We start from the raw sequence: 20,991 nt of genomic DNA on the forward strand, positions 1-20,991 counted from the left end.
TGGCTACAGAAGAGGCCAGGGAGGCCAGGGAGGCTGGAGCCACAGGGAAGAGCCGGGCTTCGAACCCATGGCTGAGGCTGCACACTGTGCACAGCGCAGCCCCACGTATTCTGACCGCTTCTTGGGCCACCTGCAGCTTGGGGGGTGGGCAGGGGTGGGACTGTGAGTGTGTTGGACAAAATCAGCATCCAGAGTGATCATCAGCCTAGCGGATGAGCAGAGACAAAGCAAGCGAAATAGCTCAGGGAAGAGAAGCCTTGCCCAAGTCAGGCAGAGCGATCGGGCGAGGACCAGAGACGGGGCCCTCGCTGCCTGGGACGAGCTGGAACCAAACCAGCCAAACAAGGAGACTGCACTGCGGGGGGTGGGGGTGGGGGTGCTGTCCCACTGGCCAGTGCTGACTGCGCCCACGGGGGAAGAGGACACTCAGGGACGGACCCGGCGCGCTCAGAGGCAGGAGAGTGGGTTCAGGGCTGCCGTGGGAGCTGGGCTCAGGAAGGGCAGGCAGGAAGCTGAACCAGAGGCAAGGAAGTGGCTGGAGAGGGCTTCCTGGAGGCAGCGTCCTCCGTGTCACTGGCTGTGGAGGCCAGACCCCTCTCTCCCAGGCAGGAAGCAACCCAGAGACTGTGGGAGCCACCGCTGTCTCCAAGGCTGGCACACGCCTGGGAGGGGTGCAGGCTTTGTGAAAAGTGGGGTGGCAGCCCTTTAAGCTGGTGGGGGTGAGCCCTGTCTCCCCAACACACACGCACATACACTGAGCACCTGTCCCAAGTGCCAGGCTGGCCCTGGGGAAGCCCCGCCCTAATTCTCACCCAAGTGGATAGGAAGAGGTCCCCAGACTGGGTGGGGAGGGGACAGGGCTGTCTGCTCTGCTGTCTGCTGCGGGTCTGGGCTTAGAAGACAGGGTTGGGGGTTGGGGGGCATTGGGTAGAAGGGAGACGGGGGGTGTGCTGTGAGATGGGCCTCCCTTGCTGCATCCATCGCCATCCTCACAATGGTCAGAGCGAGGACAGAGTCAGCCGAGGACAGAGCCGGCTGAGGGTCTGGTGGTGCTGTCCGGGACACCGCGCGGCCGCCTAGGGCACGTGCACGGTGCAGGCTCTCTAAGGGAAGCTGGCCAGCACGTGTGGCTTTTCAAAAGCTTCATCAGAATTCACCAGCGGCCAGCATGATTCTGCCCGTCCCCTGCCCCCATTAGCTGGACAGCCACGGCCCTGCCCTGGGCAGCTCTCCAGAGACAGCTCTGTAAGGACACGGAGGAGAAAGCGCCCGGGCGGCCCCTTCCTGGCTTCAAAGGCTCGCCCTGCCCCCACCGCTTCCCTCGGTGGGTGCCGGCCGCGGCCACACAGGGAGGGCCGCCCTCTGAGAAGCCGCGTCTGGGCAAGACACTGAATCCCAGATGCCAGCCCCACGTGAGCGTGCGAGCCTGTGGGCAGACATGCAGAAGTGCGTGGTGTGGACCTACTGCGTGTGCCGCGCTAGCCGCCGCCGGTCAGCCCGCGAGGCCGCACTTCAAAGAGGCTGTGGCACACTCTGGATGCCAGTTCATTAAAGAGAGCCAGGCTGCTTTGCTCGGAGAAGTGGGGACTCCCGGGGGTCCACGTTGTGCTTTTCAAAGAGGACAGTCCAGAGCAGAGCAGGCGGGGGATGGTGGTGAACCAGCGTTCATCCGTGCCTGTGTGTGTGTGTGTGAGGGGGTGGCACAGGCTCCTGGGTCCTCAGAGCCTGGGGGTCTCCAAGGCCCACCCCAGTGGCTGCACTAACAGCAGGCACCTGTACAGGAGCAGGTGTCTGGTTCTCACGGGCCTGTGCCTGTGTACACACACTCACCTACACACCCCCCTCCAGCCCAAGGACGGTTGCCTTGAGCCAAAGGTACCCATGGTGAAGACCCACTACCAGGCAAACAGCACCCGTCTCCCACAATCCACCGTGAACCGCTGCCTGGCAGCATCTGCAGACAGCTCGGTGCCATCCGTGCCGGGGGCTTGCCGGGGTTTCAGCCGCTGATCCGTGGGACGGGCAGCTCCCGCAGGGAGTGAGCTCTCCGTCACGGCAGTGCAGTAGGGCCGGCACGACCCCCCGCGGTAGATGTGGAGAGGCGACTCCCTTCCCAGGCTCTAGTTCTGAGAGCTCGGAGAGGGAGACAAGGAGACAGGAAGGCTGCGGAGGGTGCGTTGATGGAGATGTCCCACAACGCGGCTGCTCCGTACCCGAGCCTTGCTGCACACCGGGGCTCGTGGGAAAGGGGCGTACGCATCTCTCCCGAGCGCTGCCCCTCTGAGCATTCGGATGGGGCCGACAGCCGCCCCAAACCCTCCTGCAGCTGCAGCTGTCTTCGTCAACACGCTGTCCCCAACCCCAGACGGTGGCGGCTCTGCAGCAGGCACTCCGAACGCGCGCAGTGGCTGGAGGGCAATGCCGCATCATGGCCAAGATGGTGAGGCGGCGTGCAGAAGGCGGCGGCCCCGCAGGCGCTCCCCTGCGCCTGAGGGAGGGGTGCCCAGACACCAGCCGAGGGTCGTGTCCACGCCAGGCGGAGCTGAGCTCCAAGGCACATGGGCTCCAGGGCTGCCGGCTCCACTTCCGGCCATTTGAGTTCACAGCAGCTGCCTAAATTCTACTTCCTGCCAGACACCAGGGACCACCTCTCGAATCTGAGCCTCTCCCCGAGAGCCCACCCACAGGGGCTCCTTCCACTTGGGCCCCCGAGACGGGTCTCCACGACTACAGAATCAGAGCGACTCGGCTACTGGCCAGCTCCCATTCCCACCACCACCAAGAAGCGATTCAGCTCCCAAGCGAGACAGCCTCTGTGTGCATGTGCCAGTGCAGTGCGGTCGGCGTCGGCTGCAGGCGAGCAGCTCGGAGCCCACGGGACGCGGGCGCCCGGGTCGGCCGGAGCATCTGAATTCTGGATCGCACAAAACGACTCTGCACGGGCCCTGTTTGCCTGCTGCACACCCGTCTCTGCCCCCTCTCTTTTCCTTTCTTCTCAGAAATCCATTGCTAAAAGGTTTATTACCGGCCTCCGGGGTGGGGGGTCTGGGGGAGGCGGCGGCTAAAACCGCGAGGCCCAGATCAAAACACTCGGCAGTGATTTCCCGCATGACTTGGAGGGATAATTTAGTGAGCCCGCCAGCTGGAAGGAAAGGGATTAATTCTGCACTTAGCACAGCTCCGGTGAATAATTCATCACTGGGGACCTTTGTGCCCAGCCCCTGGGCGACTGGGGAAGTGCTCTGCCCGCCTGCCTGTTGCCTGCCCGGCTCCACCAGTCTCCTAGCCGGGGGGCACTTGACAGGACAGGAGAAGCCCCCGTGGAGGGAATGCGAGGTGGAGGGAGGTGAGCAGGGGCCGGCGGGGGCGCCTGGGAGACTCGAGGCCCCGGAGGGCCCCTGTGACATTTTCCCGAGGACTGTACTTCCCCCTTGCTTGGGGGTCTTCTCTTTCCTCCTCTGGTGGTTTGGGGGTGCTTTCGGGGGTCTATGACAGATGCTTCCCCAAACAGGAGTCAGGGGCGATGCTGAGTACTCACAGCAGGGGGCGCTGGTGGGACCCTGCAAACCCTCACCAGGGGCCCTGTGAGGAGAGGGTCCCAGGCTGGCCCCTACCCCTTCCCTGACCCACCGCGTGACCCCTCGGGTAGGGTCTCAGGGCCACGGACCACCCCAGAGATGGCGGCTCTTTTCTCCGTTATGGGGCATTGTCGGTCTGGGCTGGAGCAGACGCTGGCACCTGCAACACGGGCTGGGCCCCCGTCCTAATGTGCCCGGGTCCCAGCACCAGCAGGTCCAACGAGCGGGGTCCGTGCTGGACTCTGACCCCAGGCCTAGCCATTGGAGGGTTCAGTGCCACATGGCTCCCCCTTGGACAGAGCCAACGTGGCTGGCAGAATCCCAGACAATTCCAAGCGTCCCCACCCAGTTCTTGGAGCAGGGATTGTGCTGTGCCAGCCTCCTGTGACTCTGTGCTGTCACCCGGCACCCAGGAGGTTCCCTCGGCTGGGGTCCGAGCAGCCCTGCTGGCTTCAGGGAGGAGGCGCTGTGTGAGAGGGAGTGTGGGTGGTCTTTGGGACCAACTGGGGCATCAGACCCTCTGGCCGGGGACCCCTCTGGAACTCCGGAAGGGGCAGCCCTGCACTGTCTGCATCTCAGCCACACTGGGGAGGGCCGTCTGCCTGCAGGACGCCAGCTAACCAAGGGTGCGTGCGCAGCAGCCGCCCCACCAGGTGGCTCGCGGAGGGCCATGAGGCCGGCACCTTACCTCGGAGGAGCACAGCTGGAGGGAGATGTCCACCGTGGGCGCCTCCCCGCCTATGGTTTTCAGGCTCGTGTCCTGGGGAGGAGACAGGAGCTGTGTCACTGCCTGCGCAGTGCCAGCCACGGTTCTGGGCTCCCCAGGAAAGGGTCTGCAGGGGCTGTGCCCAGAAGGAGGGACCTAGCCCCTCCCTCCTGGACTCCAGCAGACTGGGGGACCCTCTCTGAGCAGGAGGGGGAACCCCATGGGTCGAGTCTGTGAGGTCGGTGTAGTAATGGGTGACGGTGACAGAAATGGGGCAGCCCCTTCCTGGGGACGTCTCACTGCACTTCATGGCAGCCCTACTCTGCACGCATTTCACATGCTAGGAGACTGAGGCAGGGAGACTGGAGGCCATGTGAGCTGAGGTCATGTGAGTGGTGGTCCCAGGCAGCCACCCCAGGGAAGCAGGGAACCGAGGCGGGGCACAGAGCTACAGGGTTCACAGGGGGTGAGGACACAATGAGGACAGGGGCAACCCAGGTTTCGGCTCAGGCCTGGCCCTGGCCTCTCCCTCCAGGGTCCCTGGGGCTTGGGGGCAATGCCCGAGGCTTCCTTCCCGGTTGTTCAGAGGCTGCGCTGGGTTTTGGTGGCTGCGGGCGGTGGCGGGAGTGGGGGGCCCTCTCCTAGCTGGTCCCGGGTGGGAGACCTCAGAGGACTTGTGGGGGGCGGAGCCGGGCCAGCGGCGAGCAGCCGGGGGCGGGGCTCACCGTGATGGGAAGCCGCTCCACACGCAGCCCTCTCAAACCTTGCCCGGCCAGCATCTTGCGGTACAGACGGCTCTTCAGCGGCAACACGGAGACGCCCAGGGGCTGGCCCAGGTTCCAGGGCTCACTGCCCTTCCCTAAGGGGAGGGACCAGGCGGGCTTGCAGACCCCAGTGTTTGCCTCCCGCCCCCAACATCACCTGCCTGTCTTCCTGGCTTCACCTGAGCCTCTGCCCCTCCCTCCTCAGTGGCAGGTGCGCAGCAGGAAGCAGCCCACCGGCTCTGCCTGGGCCACAGTGCCCTCACTTGGGCCAGGAAGCCGCTCACCTCCGAGGCTGCCCGGACACCTGGGGGCCCTTGGGCAGAGGCGGCTAGCGAGCGGCTGTGCTGGCCTGGTGCGGGGCACACGCACCTGAAGCCGAGGAGTAGTACTCCAGCACCAGGGCGGCGTCTTCCGTGAAGTTGGTGGCTCCGTCCCGGCCTTGGAAGAGGAAGGGCTGGTTCCACAGGGGCTGCTCTGGGGGGCTGCCAGGCTGGGACAGCTGGAGGGAGAGGCGGGGGCGGGGGGTGGGGCTGGGGCTTCTCCCACACCGATGCACGTCTGCAGACTTGGCAGTGTGTCTACCCACACCACAGGTGCACATCACAATTGTAAAGACAATACATGTTCAGCGAATAAACGCTGGGAAAGGCACACAGGAGGGCAGGGACTGGCCCCTTGTTCCCACAGTAAAGATAACCGCCTCTGGGGTGGTTCGAGTCCCGGCTGCTCCATTTCCCATCCAGCTCACTGCTAACGCCCCTGAGAAAGCAGTGAAAGATGCCCCAAGTCCTTGGGCCCCTGCACCCATGTCGGAGACCTGGAGGAAGCTCCCGGCTCCTGGCTTCAGATCGGCCACAGCTCCAGCTGTTGCAGCCATTTGGGGAGTGAACCATCGGATGGAAACCTTTCTCTCTGTCTCTGTCTGCCTGTCTCTCTGTAACTCTGATTTTCAAACAAGCAAACAAATAACTCTTTTTAAAAAAAGATGGCCACCTCACTTTCTAATTTCTTTCCTGTGCCTGCTTTGTGTATAATTGTCACTCTAGTATCCTGTCTTTTTTTTTTTTTAAGTATGTATTTATTTGAAAGGTAGAGACAGAGGCCGGCGCCACGGCTCAGTAGGCTAATCCTCCGCCTAGCGGCGCCGGCACACCGGGTTCTAGTCCCGGTCGGGGCGCCGGATTCTGTCCCGGTTGCCCCTCTTCCAGGCCAGCCCTCTGCTGTGGCCAGGGAGTGCAGTGGAGGATGGCCCAGGTGCTTGGGCCCTGCACCCCATGGGAGACCAGGAAAAGCACCTGGCTCCTGGCTCCTGCCATCGGATCAGCGCGGTGCGCCGGCCGCAGCGCGCCGGCCGCGGCGGCCATTGGAGGGTGAACCAACGGCAAAAGGAAGACCTTTCTCTCTGTCTCTCTCTCTGTCCACTCTGCCTGTCAAAAAAAAAAAAAAAAAAAAAAAAAAAAAAAAAAAAAGGTAGAGACAGAGAGAGAGAGACAGGGAGGGAAGGGAGGGGTGGAGAGAGAGAGAGAGAGAGAGAGAGAGAGAGAGACAGGGAGGGAAGGGAGGGGTGGAGAGAGAGGTCTCCCATCTGCAGGTTCACTCCCCAGTGCCTGCAGTAACAGCTGGAGCTGGGCCAGGCCAAGGCCAGCAGCCAGGAGCCTGTCTGGGTCTCCAGGTGAGTGGCAGAGACCCGAGCTCTCCAGCGGTCACCGCTGCTCCCAGGGTGTGCGGGAGCAGGCCCCAGGCATGGGGAGCAGAGCCGGGACCGGAACCTAGGCCTTCCGACGTGGACACGGTCGTCCCAGGCTGTATCTCTGTTTCACCAGGGAAACCGGGCCCTGGCCCAGACACAAGGACTTTTCGCTGCCCGCGACCCCAGTGACCACGGGACATCCTGCCACATCCAGGAGCCCTGGCGTCCCCTCCCTCTTTGTCCCCAGGGTCGTTGTCTGAGCTGCTCTGGGGGACTTTGTGGCTAAGCCAAGGGGGGCTCCAGGGAAAGGTGGGGACGGGGAGGTGGGAGGCGTGGGCCCGGCATGGGGAGGGGCTGCAGGTCCTGGGGCAGACTCTCCAGGGGGCACAGAGTCTGCGTGTTGTCAGCCTCCATGGCCGGTCCTCCCACCCCCCGCTCCCTCCCCCTGCGGGAATCAGGCAGCTTTGGATGGAAAAGGTCAGCATGGATGTGTCGCAGGCTGCAGGAGCTGTGGGCGCAGTGGCGGGGGTGTGGGGAGGGGAGGGGCACGTCACGTGGCAGAATGTCACACTGACACGCCTGTCCCGGGTGGTCCCCCGACGCCCGTCACTGCAGGGCCAGGGTGTCTTAGCAGCGAGACAGTGACTGGGATGGCAGGGAGGATCTGTGCCCCCGCCCCTGCTGCCCCCCAGCCCACCTGGGTCAGACTGGGTCAAGCTGCTCTCTGGGACCAATAATGTAAGAGGCAGTGCGTGGCTGTGAGCTCCAAAGGGACAGCGGAGGCCCCCGGGCAGGGCCCCCACAGACCTAGACTGAGGGAGGAGGCTGTCCCCTGTGCTGGGGGGAGGGAGGACTCAGGTTTAAGGGACCTGGGAGTCTGATGCCAAGACTGTGGTGCAGGTGCAGGTGGCTGGTGTTGGGGTGGGGGTGGACACTGCCTGCAGGGACCGACGGGAAAGCCATGGTGGCTTGGAGCTAAGGGATGTGGTTAACCCTCGGCTGTGCTCCTCAGAAAAGCCATCAGCCGCAGCCACACAGGCAGACCTGGCCTCCTGGGGGCACAGCCTCACCCCATGGCTCCTGGGCCCTCCTGCCCTCCCCCCGGGGGCTGCCCACTCCCACCAGGTCCAGGACTGCCATGCCGCAGTGGGAACCCCAGGAGCTGGGCCCCGGGTCCGCCTCCGCCTGGCTGTGGGACCCTCCCTGCTCTGCGCCCCGGGAGAGGGCCTGGGGCTGCCTGTCTCGCAAGCCTATGGCGCGGTCAGAGGGGACAACAGAGACGTCACTGTTCCGATGAAGGTTCAAGTAAATCCAGCCGGTGCTGACCGGGTCACCTCCTGGCCCTGCCCCCAGGAGCTCATGGCCTTCCAGGGGAACAGGACACTCGCACACACGATGGGAAACACATGCACTAAACACGCGTGACAGGACCCACGCGTGACAGAATGTGCATGCCGGGACACACATGACAGGACATGCATTGTGTGACAGAGCACGGACATGTGAGAGATGTACATGGGGGGACACGTGCACGATAGGACACACTCGGGCCCCTGACACATATCAAGGGACAGGCCCTGTGGGCGTGGCTGAGAGTGGAGGCTTCATCCCGTGGGCAATGGGGGAAGGCCCAGCCCTGGGTGGGGACGGGGGGTGCGTGTGCCCTGGCTGCTTCTCGAGGGACAGAGGAGGAGGGCCAGGAGGTGTCGCTCCCCCTCTTCATGGAGGAACGACACTAAACCCTGCCTAGGCTTCATATCCGAGTCACGGCACCATTATGTCGCTCCCCCTCTTCGTGGAGGAACGACACAGGACCCTGCGCTGTTCTTTTGTCTGCTCGGCCCTCCCCGGGTTTGCTGCTGGTTCTTCCCGGGTTGGCTACCGACCCTTCCACCTCCGTGGAAGGGCGGTTCCCCCTGGCCACTTTCCCCACTTCCGCGGGGGAGCAGCACACCGCCGGCCGGCTCTCTTGGGGGCTGCACAGGTGTTCCTTCAGATAGATGTTCCCCTTAGATGTTCCTGGTGCATGTTGTCTCTCTCCTCCTTTATAGTCCTCTTCCACCAATCCCAACTCTGCTACCCACACGCCGAGTACGCTGCTCTCCTCCAATCAGGAGCAGGTCCTACAGTTTATTGGTTGAACTGGAGGCAGCTGTGTAGAAGCTGTTTCCTCCTCTCTCAGCGCCATATTGTGGGAGAGCAGATGCACAGAATAAGTCTTAATTCCAGTAACTTAGTCTAGTCCGAGTTGCTCCCCACAAGGAGGCTGCTGGGACACAGGTGCAGGCCCTGCAGGAGCACGGAGCCGGCCCAGGAGCCCACGGGGCTTGTGCTTCAGCTCCTGGGGGCCCCCCTTGGCTCTGGGACCCCGCCCCTGCCTGTGCTAGGGGCAGCCTGCTGGGTGGGCAAGAGTCTCCTGTGAGGGTCAAGGGCAGCGTGGGAGTCACCCGTCCCTGCCTGGGGCAGGTCCAGCAGGGGGCTCAGGCCTGACCGCCTGCCTGTCCCTGAACTCACGGGAGTGCAGGGCCCTGAGACAGGTGAGGAGACAGGGCCCTCCCCTCCCTGCCTCCCAGCCTACAGGGCGGCTCCGCCTCAGGTGGCCACGCCCCTCCTCAGTGATTGGCTCAGGAGAGGGCAGGTGATCCCACTCTGGCCAATGAGCCGAGGGGGGTGGAGTCTGCAAAGGGATTGCTGGGTGGGGCTGGTCTTGGGGCCTGGTAAACTCACCTGGATGAGATGCCCAGAAGGGTTTGCCCATGTGAGCTGCAGACCCCGACAGTGGCAACTCTGGGACGTGGGAGAGAGCCCCAGGCCTCCAGGCTGAGCTGAGGGGGTGGGTCAGCCTGACCCCTATATGGGCACTTGCGATGGGCACTTGGTGGGCCAGTGTGTGCAAGCTGAGGTTTCTGCTGCTTGGGCCAGGTGGCCAGGCTGGCCTCGGAGGGGCATTTGGCCCCTGGGAAGTGTGGCTGGAAGAGGAGGAGGCCTGGGCAGGGACGTTTGGCCCTAACTGTCCTTTTGGCTAGCCCAGGAAGAGGGGTGCAGGGCCAGGGAGGGGAGCAACTTGCCGTGGGGCACAGGGCTGGCAGGGTGCAGAGCTAGGTCAAAACCAGTTGACCCAGCCCTCCCCTGGCCACAATGCTCGGTTTGGACAGCACCCAGCAGGCCCTGGAAATGACCCCACCCAGCCTCCCTGCCCCAGAGGGGTTGGGCAGGGCTCCCCATGGCTCCCTGGCAGCAGGACTGCTCTGTGCTCCTGGCCAGTGAGTTCTCAGCCTGGCCCAGCTGCGCGGCGCCGCGTGACCTACAACAGGTGCCCTGCCACCGCTGCCCCTCCCGGCCCCAAGGCGCAGTGGGGGGCACCTCCCCCATCCGGCCCATCAGGCAGGGCAGAGGGGCTGGGGTGGGAGGGGCTTGCTCACTACAGCAGGCTGGGGGCGGGGCGGGAGGCGCCTGTCCCCTGGGGAGGGCCTGCTGATTGGTTCATAATTTCCCGGAAAATGCAGGGCCATGTGCGAGTGCCTCTGGGGAAATCAGGCCGAAGATTGGTTTGGGTTTGAAGCTTCCGTCCCCGGGGGGCCCCCTTCATCCCACCAGCTTCCCCACCTTCCCTCTCGCTCGCGCTCTGTTCTAATGTCTTTTCTTTTGAAGCAAGGCTGGGTTCCTAAGGGGCGTCTTGGGCTGGTCATGAGCTTTGGGGGGGCAGACAACCAGAGGCACCTCCAGGAGCCCCCACCTGTCCTGGAAGCCCCCTAGAAGGCTGGGGCCATTGAATGGGGTGACTCCCACGGCAGACCATGGTCAGTGGCTCCCCTGGCCCAGCCACGATGTGTAACCCTTCCCTCCACTCAAACACACGGCCCCCCTGTCCACCCCAACACAGCTCTGTCCACCTTGCCTGGGCCCATATGAGAGGCAAGGCCACCCTCCCCACTCCTCTCCCCTGACTGATTTGCAAAAATCTTATTGTGATAAAATATGCCTAACAGAAAACCGAGCACTACAGCCCTTCTCGGTGCACAGCTGCGGGGGGGGGGGTGGCGGCGGCAGTGGCTTCCCCGCGGCGGCAGTGGCTTCCCCGCGGTCCGCTGTTTCCAGAGCTCACTCTCCCCCTCCTCCCTCTCCCCAGCCCCCGGGAACCCTTGCTCCATTTCCAGTCCACGTGGGAAAGTGGAGTTGGACAGTATCTCCGCGGTCCCTCCCTGTTAGGTCACTTGAGACGGGCGCTGGAGTTCACTCCCACGAGGTGCCCACGGCCACCAGGCCCAGCTGCCCGGAGGCAGCACGGACAAGCACGGCCCTGGGTGTGCAGCAGGCCAGGGAGCGGATAAATGAGGGTGTGTGGGAGTCACCAGGCGTGTGAATGAGTGAATGTGGGGGCGTACCCAGGAGTATGAACGAATGAATGGATGTGTGGGGAGGGTTACCAGACGTGTGGCCGGCAGGGGCTGCGCGAGGGCAGGGGCTCACCTGAGGGCACCCGTTCTGGCTGACCCGGGGCACGTCGAAGTTCATCACGGACGGGATAGGGAAAGACAGCAGGGTGATGGGCAGCCCCACCGAGGCCGGGTCCCGGTTTGCCTGGCTGACCCTGCAGGGGCGAGGAGTCGGGGTCAGTGCTCTGGGCTCCGTGCCCCAGCCAGCAGCCCGGGGTCCCACCTGGACACTGCACCGATGTGAGAGGGGAGAGCGCAGGGCTGGCTCAGCCCCTGTGGTGTGGCTGCTGGGCCCTGGTGCTCCTGACCCTGGCCCAGGCCTCGGGAGAGCTCGTGGTGGTCAGGAGGGAGGCCGCTGCGCTCAGCCCCCGATCTGTGGTGCGCTGCGGCCTGGCCAGCCCCTAGGCTTCCGCTCTCCATTTAAAAGTGGGTCTCGAGTCAAAAAGGCTCGTTGGGATGGTCCCCCGTGCTGTGGGGGACCTGCCGCGGCAGGGCCCAGGTGTGTGTGCGTGTACTGCACATGTATCACAACGTGTGTTGTGTGCACATGTAACACACATGTTATGCACACAGGCATTGCATGATGTGTGTGTTCGTATGTTGCACTGCATGTGTGCGTGTGTGTGTGCTATGCTCTCTGGACTGGGGGGCTAAGCTCTCCCCCCCAAGGACCATGAGCCCAGCAAACTCAAAAGGATGTCTGGGGGAGGGGAGGCCTGAGGCATGGCTGGGGCCAGGAGGAGGCCAAGGTGAGGGTCCGAGACAGCCCGGGGCTGCCTTCCTTTGGGGACAACTGCCAGCCAGAGCCTGTGGCCCTGAGCTAGAGCAGGAAAGGGGACACTGGAGGTGACCTGTGGGATAGGGGCAGGTCTGGGGGTGCTGGACAGACAACGGGGACCCCTCTGGTCCTCCTCACACCTGGCTGCCCCAGCTCCGCAGCCTGATGCTGGGCCCTCCTCTCCCCCACCCCTGCCCTTCCCTGCACATTCGTGGGGACACAGAGGCAGGGTCCACTGCAGGAAGCCCCCTGTAGCCTCACTCCCGGTGAGGAGGCCTCCAGGCCCCTGACAGCCTGGGTCCAGCCCAGGACCCACTCACTTAAACTCCGTGTAGTTGGGAACCACCCGGGCAATCACTACCATGGGGCTCCGGTTGTTGATCAGGGGCTCGTTGACTCCCCGGAGAAAGATCTGGAAGGAGAGAGGAGGCAGGTGGACCCCGTGTGGCTTCAGCCCTGAGAGACCCCTGGGCCTTTCCCCCAAGCCCTTCCCCCCTCGGCCACTGTTCCCTCTCAGCTGGTTGCCAGTTCACTGCACACAGCGGCTTGGGGGCCCTCACTCGTGTGGGCTGACTGCACCTGCTCTGTGCTGACCGTGGCCAGGTGTGGCCGAGACAGCGACCTTGTGGGCATCGGGAGCAAGGTCTCCTGCTGTGCCCCCTACCTGAGGCTGGGAGCAGGAAGCCCCGCCCAGGTCACAGACAGGAAGTCAGAGGACTGGGGTGGATCCACCCGGGGTGCAGCCCCCTGCCTGCCCTGCGGAGCCAAGCTGCTGCCTTGTTGGGTGCAAAGGACGAGACAGACGAGAGGGGGGCATGTGGTGGGGGGCTCGTGCAGGGCGGACCCGAGCTGACGTGTCCACCACACCCCCTTGGGCCTCAGCGTCCTCAGCTGTGAGCTGGGTCTGAAGCCCTTGCCCTTCTGGGCTCACAGTGCCAGGGCCGGGAGCACAGATGGGCCACGGGGTGGTGAGGGAAGCGAGAGTCAGGGTCTGGGACTCCCATCCTGATGGAACCCAGGCCACAGCCGGATGTGCCTCTCACACATGGCCTAGGCCGTGCCTGTCTCAACCAATCAACAGCTTGGGAGGGTGGACAGGCCCAGGCTGGAGCCTGGCTAGTGGAAATGACGGGCAAAGAAAGAAGTGCACTCCTGCCCCACTCGCCAGCACAGCGCCGGGGAGGCCAGGACTGGGGTCACTACCCCAGAGAGAGGGGCGGGGCAGAGGGAAGAGCCAGGGACGTTGGGCCATGGCAGGCTCCCGCAGCCCAGGGACGGTGCGCGAGGGGCAGAACTGGGGCCAAGCCTCCTTCCTCCGATTTCCGCAGTCGGCGAGGCCGGGAGAGGCCAGGGCATCTCTGCCCAGCTGCTTTTCCCCTGCTGAGTCCTTCCCCAGGCCCTCCGCCCAGGCCCGCCGCCCCTGAGAGCCCGGTGCTGGTACCTCCAGCGCCGTGTGGGTGCAGCCGATGTAGCGGGGGATGCAGCTGCCCTTGCGAATGACCGTGGCGTACAGGTGGGCGCTGGCCGCGGCTTCGATGCTTTTCCTTTCACTGCCTTTCCTGGACTCAACGGGCTGGACACAGGGAGGACACAGGAGGAGGAGAGTGGCCGAGGGGCAGGCCCTGGCCGTAAATCCAGCCCCTCACAGACAACCACTCGGCATTGCTCCTCTGGGCCTCGAGCTCATAATGAAAGCTCATGGTCCCTGTGCGCCCTTCTAGGGGATCGATAACATAAATCCTCCCCCTTTCCACGTGAATATTTCAACGCCTTCACAAGGGTCCCCTCCTGCCTGCTCTCATGGTAAAGACGTGATAACGGGCCTAGAGCTGCAGCTTAAGTGCTGGCTCCCCCGGGAGGCGTCACTTGTGTCTCGGGGCCTTTGCTCCCCTGCCTGGCCTGGAACCCCCATCCCAAGGCCTATGGGAGAAGAAGACCACGGGGCTGGGGAGAGTCGGGGGCCAAGGCCTGGAGGGGGCAGGAGGAGGACAGCCAACCGGGACCCACCACCTCCTGTGCACCAGGCATGGACGTCACCGCACCAGCTGAGCCGGGAGGTGAGTCTGAGCAGCTCGCCTGTGCTGGAGGGCGTGGGGTACGGGTTTAGGAGCTTCCTATGGGCTGGCGTCCTCTCTGAGCAACAGGCCTGGGGTAGGAAGCCTCATTCTGGCCCCACACTGCTCTCCCTTCCAAACCCCAGGGGAGGGGAAAGGAGGCTCCTGTTCATCTCTGGCCAGGACCCAGGACACAGTGGCTGCTTTTAGTCTGAGCACTGGGACAGCAGTGGGCAGGGGGGCTGGGCTGGGCGTCCCTGCCAGGGACTGCTGAGGGGCCCTGAGGCTCCTACTACTCCAGGTGCATACCCACTAGAAGGGCGCATGCTGCGAGTGTTTGACCCCTAGACATGCTCCAGCCCCCTTGAGCCTTCCCCTCCTGCCCCGGCAGCGTGGGCACAAGAAGAAGTGGACTGGGAGGCAGCTCGCCCTCAGCAAAACCCGCATCCCAGGCCCACAGGTGCAAAACCAGCTCCACCTTGAGGGTCAGCCCCGGCGCCCAGGACACAGAGGGTGCTCTGCACAGAGGTCATTCCCCATCATCAATGTGTGCATTTAATGCGGTCACTGTGTCACATACACAGGGCTGTTACAGAGCTGAACCTGGGGCTTCCACAGGCTTGGGACATCTCCCTGTCTGCCTGCCAGGAGCTGTGGAGTAGTCATGCTGTGGGGTGGGTGTGGGCTGCCCCGCCCGCTTTGCTCCATGGCCCTGGGCGACTCACCATCACCAGCTCGAAGTGGTAGGGGTGGAAGACACGCAGGTACTTGATGGGGACTGTGCAGGACACAAGCTCCTCCTTCTTCTTTTTGTCCACCACCTTGAGGACCACATCTGGAGGGAGTCAGGCGATCCCGGGGTCAGGGCAGGGCCCAGCGCACCGCCCTCCCTCTCAGTGTGGCCAGGCGCATGCCCACAGCCCCACCCTGTCTGAGCCCCCGTGGCGGGGCAAGGCTCCATGCCAGGTGCAGGTAGGACCCAAGAGCAATTCCCTCCTATGGCCCGAGAACGCCCAGCCCAGAGTGGATGCACACAGCAGTGAGCCCAGGCCCCAGGGCTGCACACGCATGTGCACACACGTGTGCACATGCAGATCCATGGGAAGACTGGAAGGGTACCCCTCTCTGAGATTTCTAAAAAATAGTTTACACCAAATTCAGTGTGCATTAGGAAACAGAAGTGATTCACATATATAATGAGTTTTTTTTTTTTTTGACAGGCAGAGTGGACAGTGAGAGAGAGAGACAGAGAGAAAGGTCTTCCTTTTGCCGTTGGTTCACCCTCCAGTGGCCGCCGCGGCCGGCACGCTGCGGCCAGCGCACCGCGCTGATCCGATGGCAGGAGCCAGGAGCCAGGTGCTTTTCCTGGTCTCCCATGGGGTGCAGGGCCCAAGCACCTGGGCCATCCTCCACTGCACTCCCTGGCCACAGCAGAGGGCTGGCCTGGAAGAGGGGCAACCGGGACAGAATCCGGCGCCCCGACCGGGACTAGAACCCGGTGTGCCGGCGCCGCTAGGCGGAGGATTAGCCTAGTGAGCCGCGGCGCCGGCCTATAATGAGTTCTTTGTGATTTCATGGAAATAGGGGACATCAACATTTCATGGAAAATGGAAACAAAATATATTTGGGGGCACAAAAAAACCCAGCACTATTATTTTCATTACATGCATTTCCACTAACTTTTTGAAGGCTTTGGCCCCCAAATAAACTGATTTTAAGGATTTATTTATTTGAAAGAGTTACATGCAGAGAGAGGAGAGAGACAGACAGACAGAGAGAGAGATCTTTCATCTGCTGGTTCACTCCCCAAATGGTCACAATGGCCAGAGCTTGGCCAGACTGAAGCCAGGAGCCAGGAGCTTTTTCTGGGTCTCCCACATGGAGATGCACTCAGGCCATCTTCTGCTGCTTTCCCAGGTGCATTAGCAGGGAGCTGGGTTGGAAGTGGAGCAGCCGGGACTCGAACTGGCATCCACATGGGTAGTTTAACCTGCTGTGCCACAGCACCAGCCCCTAGACTTATCTTTCAAGCCTGTTTCTGTGCACTTCTGAAGTGCTCTGGTGTAGCTTGCTCAACTCCATGCAGCTAGGAAGTGGGTGATGGGGGAGGCTGCACTTGGCACACCGTTCCGGAAATCTGTGATCAGAGGAGGAAGGAGAGGGAGGGGGAGGAAAGGAAGAGTAGGGTGGAGGAGGAATGAGGCGGAGGGAGGAGGGGTGAAGGCAAAGGGAGATCCAGGGAGTCTGGAAGGAAGGAGAGGAGGGTGAGGCTCTCTGTCTTCCGAGAGCAGGAAGTTTCAGTACCAGGGACAGCGCCGGTGAGGCAGCTGAGCAGGCAGGGTGGCGTGGGGCTGGGCCGAGCAGGCAGGGTGGTGTGGGGCTGGGCTGAGCAGGCAGGGTGGTGTGGGGCTGGGCCGAGCAGGCAGGGTGGTGTGGGGCTGGGCCGGCGCAGATACAACAGAAGGAGAGGCAGCTGAGGGTCTTGCTACCCAGCGTTCCCTCTGTCTCCTCCCACGCACACAGACCCCACAGAGGGCAAGGCACTTGCTAGGCTCTCTCAGGAGCTGGCCACCTGGACCCACACTCACAGGAAGGAGACGGCACAGCCGGTCTGGAGACTGATTGGGGAAAACGGGTCGGGTGAGGGTTGCGCAGCCAGCAGACGCAGCTGCTCCCAGACACCAGCCTGCCGCGGGGCCTTCAGTGAGTCACAACCTTTCCGGGCTTCCTGCTCTTGCTCTTTAAAATGTTAATGTGAAAAAGGAAAAGAGCCCGGGACTGGGTTGTCGTGCAGGGAATCTGAGTGATGGCTCCAGTGCCTGGGAAAGCAGCGGAAGGCGGCCCAAGTGCTTGGGCCCCTGCACCCCTTGCGAGACCCAGGTGGAGCTCCTGGCTCCTGGCTTCGGCCATCTGGGGATGGCCCTGACTGTTGTGGCCATCTGAGGAGTGCACCAGCAGATGGAAGACCTCTTTCTGTCTCTCCAACTCTGTTACTCTGCCTTTCAAATAAATAAATAAAATCCTAAAAAGAAAAAGACCTCAGCCCTCTCCCAGGACAGTTGATGGAGGAGTGTGTGTGTTTTTCAGGCTATGAATTTAGTGCTGGCTGTCCTATGGAGTCACTGGGGTCCTCCTGGGGTCCACCTGTGGCTCACCCAACCCAGACAGACCTCAGATAACTCAGCCAGATGGAGCCGCAGCAGGAGCTGTGGCGGCGCAGCCCCCACACCCAGTTGCCATGGACCCTGAGTCTCCAAATCCAGCCAGCATTGGCTGAGGCCGAGCAGGAGAGGGGGGCCCTGCAGCCCCCGCCCGTCCTCTGGAGCTGCGTGTGGGCAGCCAGCAGCTCCGCCGCCCTGTGCCTGTCTCCCTGTGGCAAGCTCGCTTCATCAGCTTCCACTGTGGACACTGTGCCTGGCCAGCCCCCTGCCGTGCCCTCTGTGCCGCTGACAGGCTGTCTCTGCTGCCCGCCTGACCCCGGGGGCTGCAACTCCCCCTCGATTTTCATTAACACATCCTCGAGCTCCCTCCTACTCTTCCCCCTTCTTGGCCCGGCCCCCATCTCTCCCACCCGCAGACGTCACCACAGCAACCGCTTCCAAGCAGGTTCCAACAGGCAGGCAGCCGCCCCCATCTGCCGAGAGGCGCCTGCCAGGGCTCCCGGCCTGCCCCTGTGGCCTCCTCGCCCTCCTGTCCCTCCCACAGCCTGTCCTGTCCCCTCCCTGCTGCATATGCATTGCTGACCTCCTCACACCCGGATGTGCTGGGCCCAGGCTGGGTCACTCACCGACACATACTCACGCTCTCACTGCTGTCCACACACACACAGGTGCCGACAGCCCTGACACTGCACATGCTCACACACACACACACACAGGAGCCAGCAGGCAGTTGCCACAGACACGTGCACCAGCGTGAGCGCCTGGGTCAGCTGCCCTCCATTCTGCGCCTTCTCAAACCATCCCGACTGCTCCACCTGTTCCTTTAAAGGCAAAGAGTCTTTTCCACTTGACCTAGAACTTGCCCCTTCCCTTTCTAGGCAGGCTCCTCCCTCCTGACAGTCCTCTCCCCACCTGCTGACTCTTGCAGTCCCTGGCAGGGTTTCTTGGGGACCGGGGAAGCCTGCCCTGGTCTGGAGACCACCTGCGGGGAGCGAGCCCCAGGTTCTCTCTCACCAGCTGAGCACAGAGACATCGCTGGGCACCGCTGGTTCCCGCTGGCATCAGCCATCAGCACCCCGTCAAGTACCCAGCCTAAGTTCCGCCTGAGAGTGGATGGCAGACAGGCCCATGGTGTGGAGCCCACACGTGTGCACAGGCGTGTGTGTGCCCAGGGACCTGCGGCTCCGTCTGACCCCCGAGGAGGAACCGGCAAGGATCCGGAAAATTCCCAGAACACCAAAGCCGTGGCTCAGCGTGTAAAGCCACAGCATTCCATATGGGGGCTGGTTCAGTCCCAGCTGCTCCCCTTCCGACCCAGCACCCTGGGCAAGCAGCAGAAGATGGCCAGGGACTTGGACTCCTGCACCCACGTGGGAGACCTGGATGAAGCTCCTGGCTCCCGGCTTCAACCTGGCCCAGCCCTGGGCAGTTGCAGTCATCTGCGGGAGTGAACCAGGGGATGCAAGACCTCGGTCTCTCTCCGTGACTCTTTCAGATAAATAAATATTTAAAAAAAATAATAAAAAGCAAAACCTGAGCCGGCGCTGCGGCTCACTAGGCTAATCCTCCACCTAGTGGCGCCGGCACACCGGGTTCTAGTCCCGGTCGGGGCGCTGGATTCTGTCCCGGTTGCCCCTCTTCCAGGCCAGCTCTCTGCTGTGGCCCGGGAGTGCAGTGGAGGATGGCCCAAGTGCTTGGGCCCTGCACCTCATGGGAGACCAGGAGAAGCACCTGGATCCTGCCATCGGATCAGCGCGGTGCACCAGCCGCGGCGGCCATTGGAGGGTGAACCAACAGCAAAGGAAGACCTTTCTCTCTGTCTCTCTCTCTCACTGTCCACTCTGCCTGTCAAAACAACAACAACAACAACAACAACAACAACAACAACAAAACCGAACTGCATGGGTACCGCAGAGGGGTGCAGAGCTGGCCCTGGGTGCTCTCTTCCCAGCCCTGGGAGGCCGCGGTGCCCCTCGGAGGCGGTGACCCCGGGGAGCAGTGAGAGGGACGGGCTGGGGAGCTGGAACGGCGCTTTCAGCGGGAGGCGCGCCAATAGCAGCCGTGGAAGTAATAACCATGGTCATAAAAAAGGTAAGCGCGCGTCACCCCGAGGATTCATTTATCTGGAACAACTCATTTTCCGAGCAGGCCGGGCGGGGAGATGAGGCGTGACGTGTTATGATGTCTTTTCTTTAAGTGCTTTGTACTGCGCCCAAGGAGGCGTTCAGGTAGCACCCAGCTGGGGGTGAGAGCGGATGGCTTCCGCCTTAGCCGCGGGGTCTGCGATCAAGGCCCTCACATGCGCATGCGTGCACACACCCACTCGGGCCCCCCAGGCTCACCTTCGCGCCCAGCGTCCTCCGCTTCGATCTCCACTGTCACCGTGTCCCCCCAGATCGGGGCTCGGGTGGGCTCCGGGGTCACGGAGGTGACTGCGTGGGAGCTCTGCTCCTTGGCTTCCTCGGATGTGGTTTTCCTGGGAGAGGGGCGAGCCAGGGTGAGTCGGGGGAAGCGTCCTGCCGGCCGCGGGGCGCTCCGCGCCGTCCACTGCCGGTGAACAGCAGTGAGAGGGGACTTGGGGAGCCGCCTCTCACGCACGGATGCTCAGGGGGTCGCAGCCCACTGTCCGCTGAGGCCTCTCCCAGTCCAGGGCACCAGAGCTCAGGGGTGGACACCTCGGCCGTGCGCCTGCCTGGCCCTGGCCACGGAGGGCACCTGCAGGAGCCTGGGGGTGGACCCCCTCTGGTACCTCCTGTGGGATCTGTCCAGAGGGAGGAGGCCTCCCGGCAAGGGGCCGGGGCAGTGCCCCCCTTTCCCCAAGGCTTCTGGCCCAGCCCCCAGCTCCGCCCCCTCAGCGAGCACACAGCTGCTGTGCAGAGCAGCGTCTGCTAGGTACAGGATGCCAGGCTGGCCCCCCAGAGCCCGGCACAGGGCACCTGGGACCGGAGCTGTGAGCGGTGCCACTGCTCCAGCCACTGCACTGTGGCGTGAGGACTCAGCCGAGGGACTTGGGCCCCGGGAGCTGCACCCCCGCTCACACCCCTGGGCTGGGAGGAGGCACAGGAACAGCACCCCCAGGAGCCTCTCATCACTCCTGCGGGGCAGGCCCGGGGAGGGGGCAGTCTGCCCCAGGCCTCGGCGCAGCCCACCTGTGGCCCTGGCCAGCCCAGCTTGTCCCTCTCCCCTCCAGGAAGACTTCTGGGATGCCCGACCCTCACTACCACCTCTGTTCGTCTCACAGAAGTGACACTGGGGCTCACTGCAGCCCTGCCCTTATGGCAGGGGGTCGGAGGGCCCTAGCCCCCAGCTCCGGGGTCCACTGAGGACTCCTGTTCTGCTCTCATGGAGAGGCAGGGCGGCACAGTGAGAGCCACAGGGATCTTGCTGTCAGACCAGTGGGCTGCAGATCCTGGCTGTCCCCCAGGCTGGCTGTGTGACCTTGGGCAAGGTGCGCCCAGGCTGCAGGGTTGTACCGGAGGGGAGGGAATGAGTTCTTAGGTACAGCGCCCATCACATCGCCAAGTGCCACCCGTGCTCAGTAACTGTCGCCTTAAATGACTCACATACAAGCCTCACCCCTCACCTCTGCCCCGTGGCAGGGGAGGTCTGCCTTTTCCTTACTCCTAGCCTGGTTTCTCCCCATTGTGACCCCAAAATGGGGCCCATCGTTGGGGTCTGTGGCTGCTCTGGCCAAGGTATGGAGTCCTGGAGGAGAGCCCAGGCCTGGGAGTCCCACCACAGCGAGTGTCCAGCCCGGATGGAGCCTGGCAGGGTGCCCGCCCCTCCCTGAGATGCGAGGCCTCCTGGCAGAGGGTGCTCAGGGA

At 63.2% G+C, this 20,991-nt stretch overlaps 1 protein-coding gene across 1 annotated transcript in view; it reads right to left on the minus strand.

Annotated features, from left to right (window-relative positions):
• CCDC33 (coiled-coil domain containing 33) overlaps positions 1-20,991 on the minus strand; it is a 64,786-nt gene that overhangs the window by 32,281 nt on the left and 11,514 nt on the right. The window contains exons 4-11 of the mRNA XM_089311026.1: positions 19,510-19,756; positions 14,732-14,841; positions 13,394-13,525; positions 12,273-12,364; positions 11,209-11,329; positions 5,418-5,547; positions 5,010-5,143; positions 4,267-4,338 (exon numbers count right to left, since the gene is read on the minus strand). Of these exons, the coding sequence (XP_089167152.1) occupies positions 4,267-4,338; positions 5,010-5,143; positions 5,418-5,547; positions 11,209-11,329; positions 12,273-12,364; positions 13,394-13,525; positions 14,732-14,841; positions 19,510-19,756 (1,038 nt within the window). The remainder of the gene's footprint in view (positions 1-4,266; positions 4,339-5,009; positions 5,144-5,417; positions 5,548-11,208; positions 11,330-12,272; positions 12,365-13,393; positions 13,526-14,731; positions 14,842-19,509; positions 19,757-20,991) is intronic.

Source organism: Oryctolagus cuniculus, chromosome 12 (assembly GCF_051225735.1).
Source record: "Oryctolagus cuniculus isolate XC-2025 breed Fujian yellow rabbit chromosome 12, ASM5122573v1, whole genome shotgun sequence".
NCBI lineage: Eukaryota > Metazoa > Chordata > Mammalia > Lagomorpha > Leporidae > Oryctolagus > Oryctolagus cuniculus.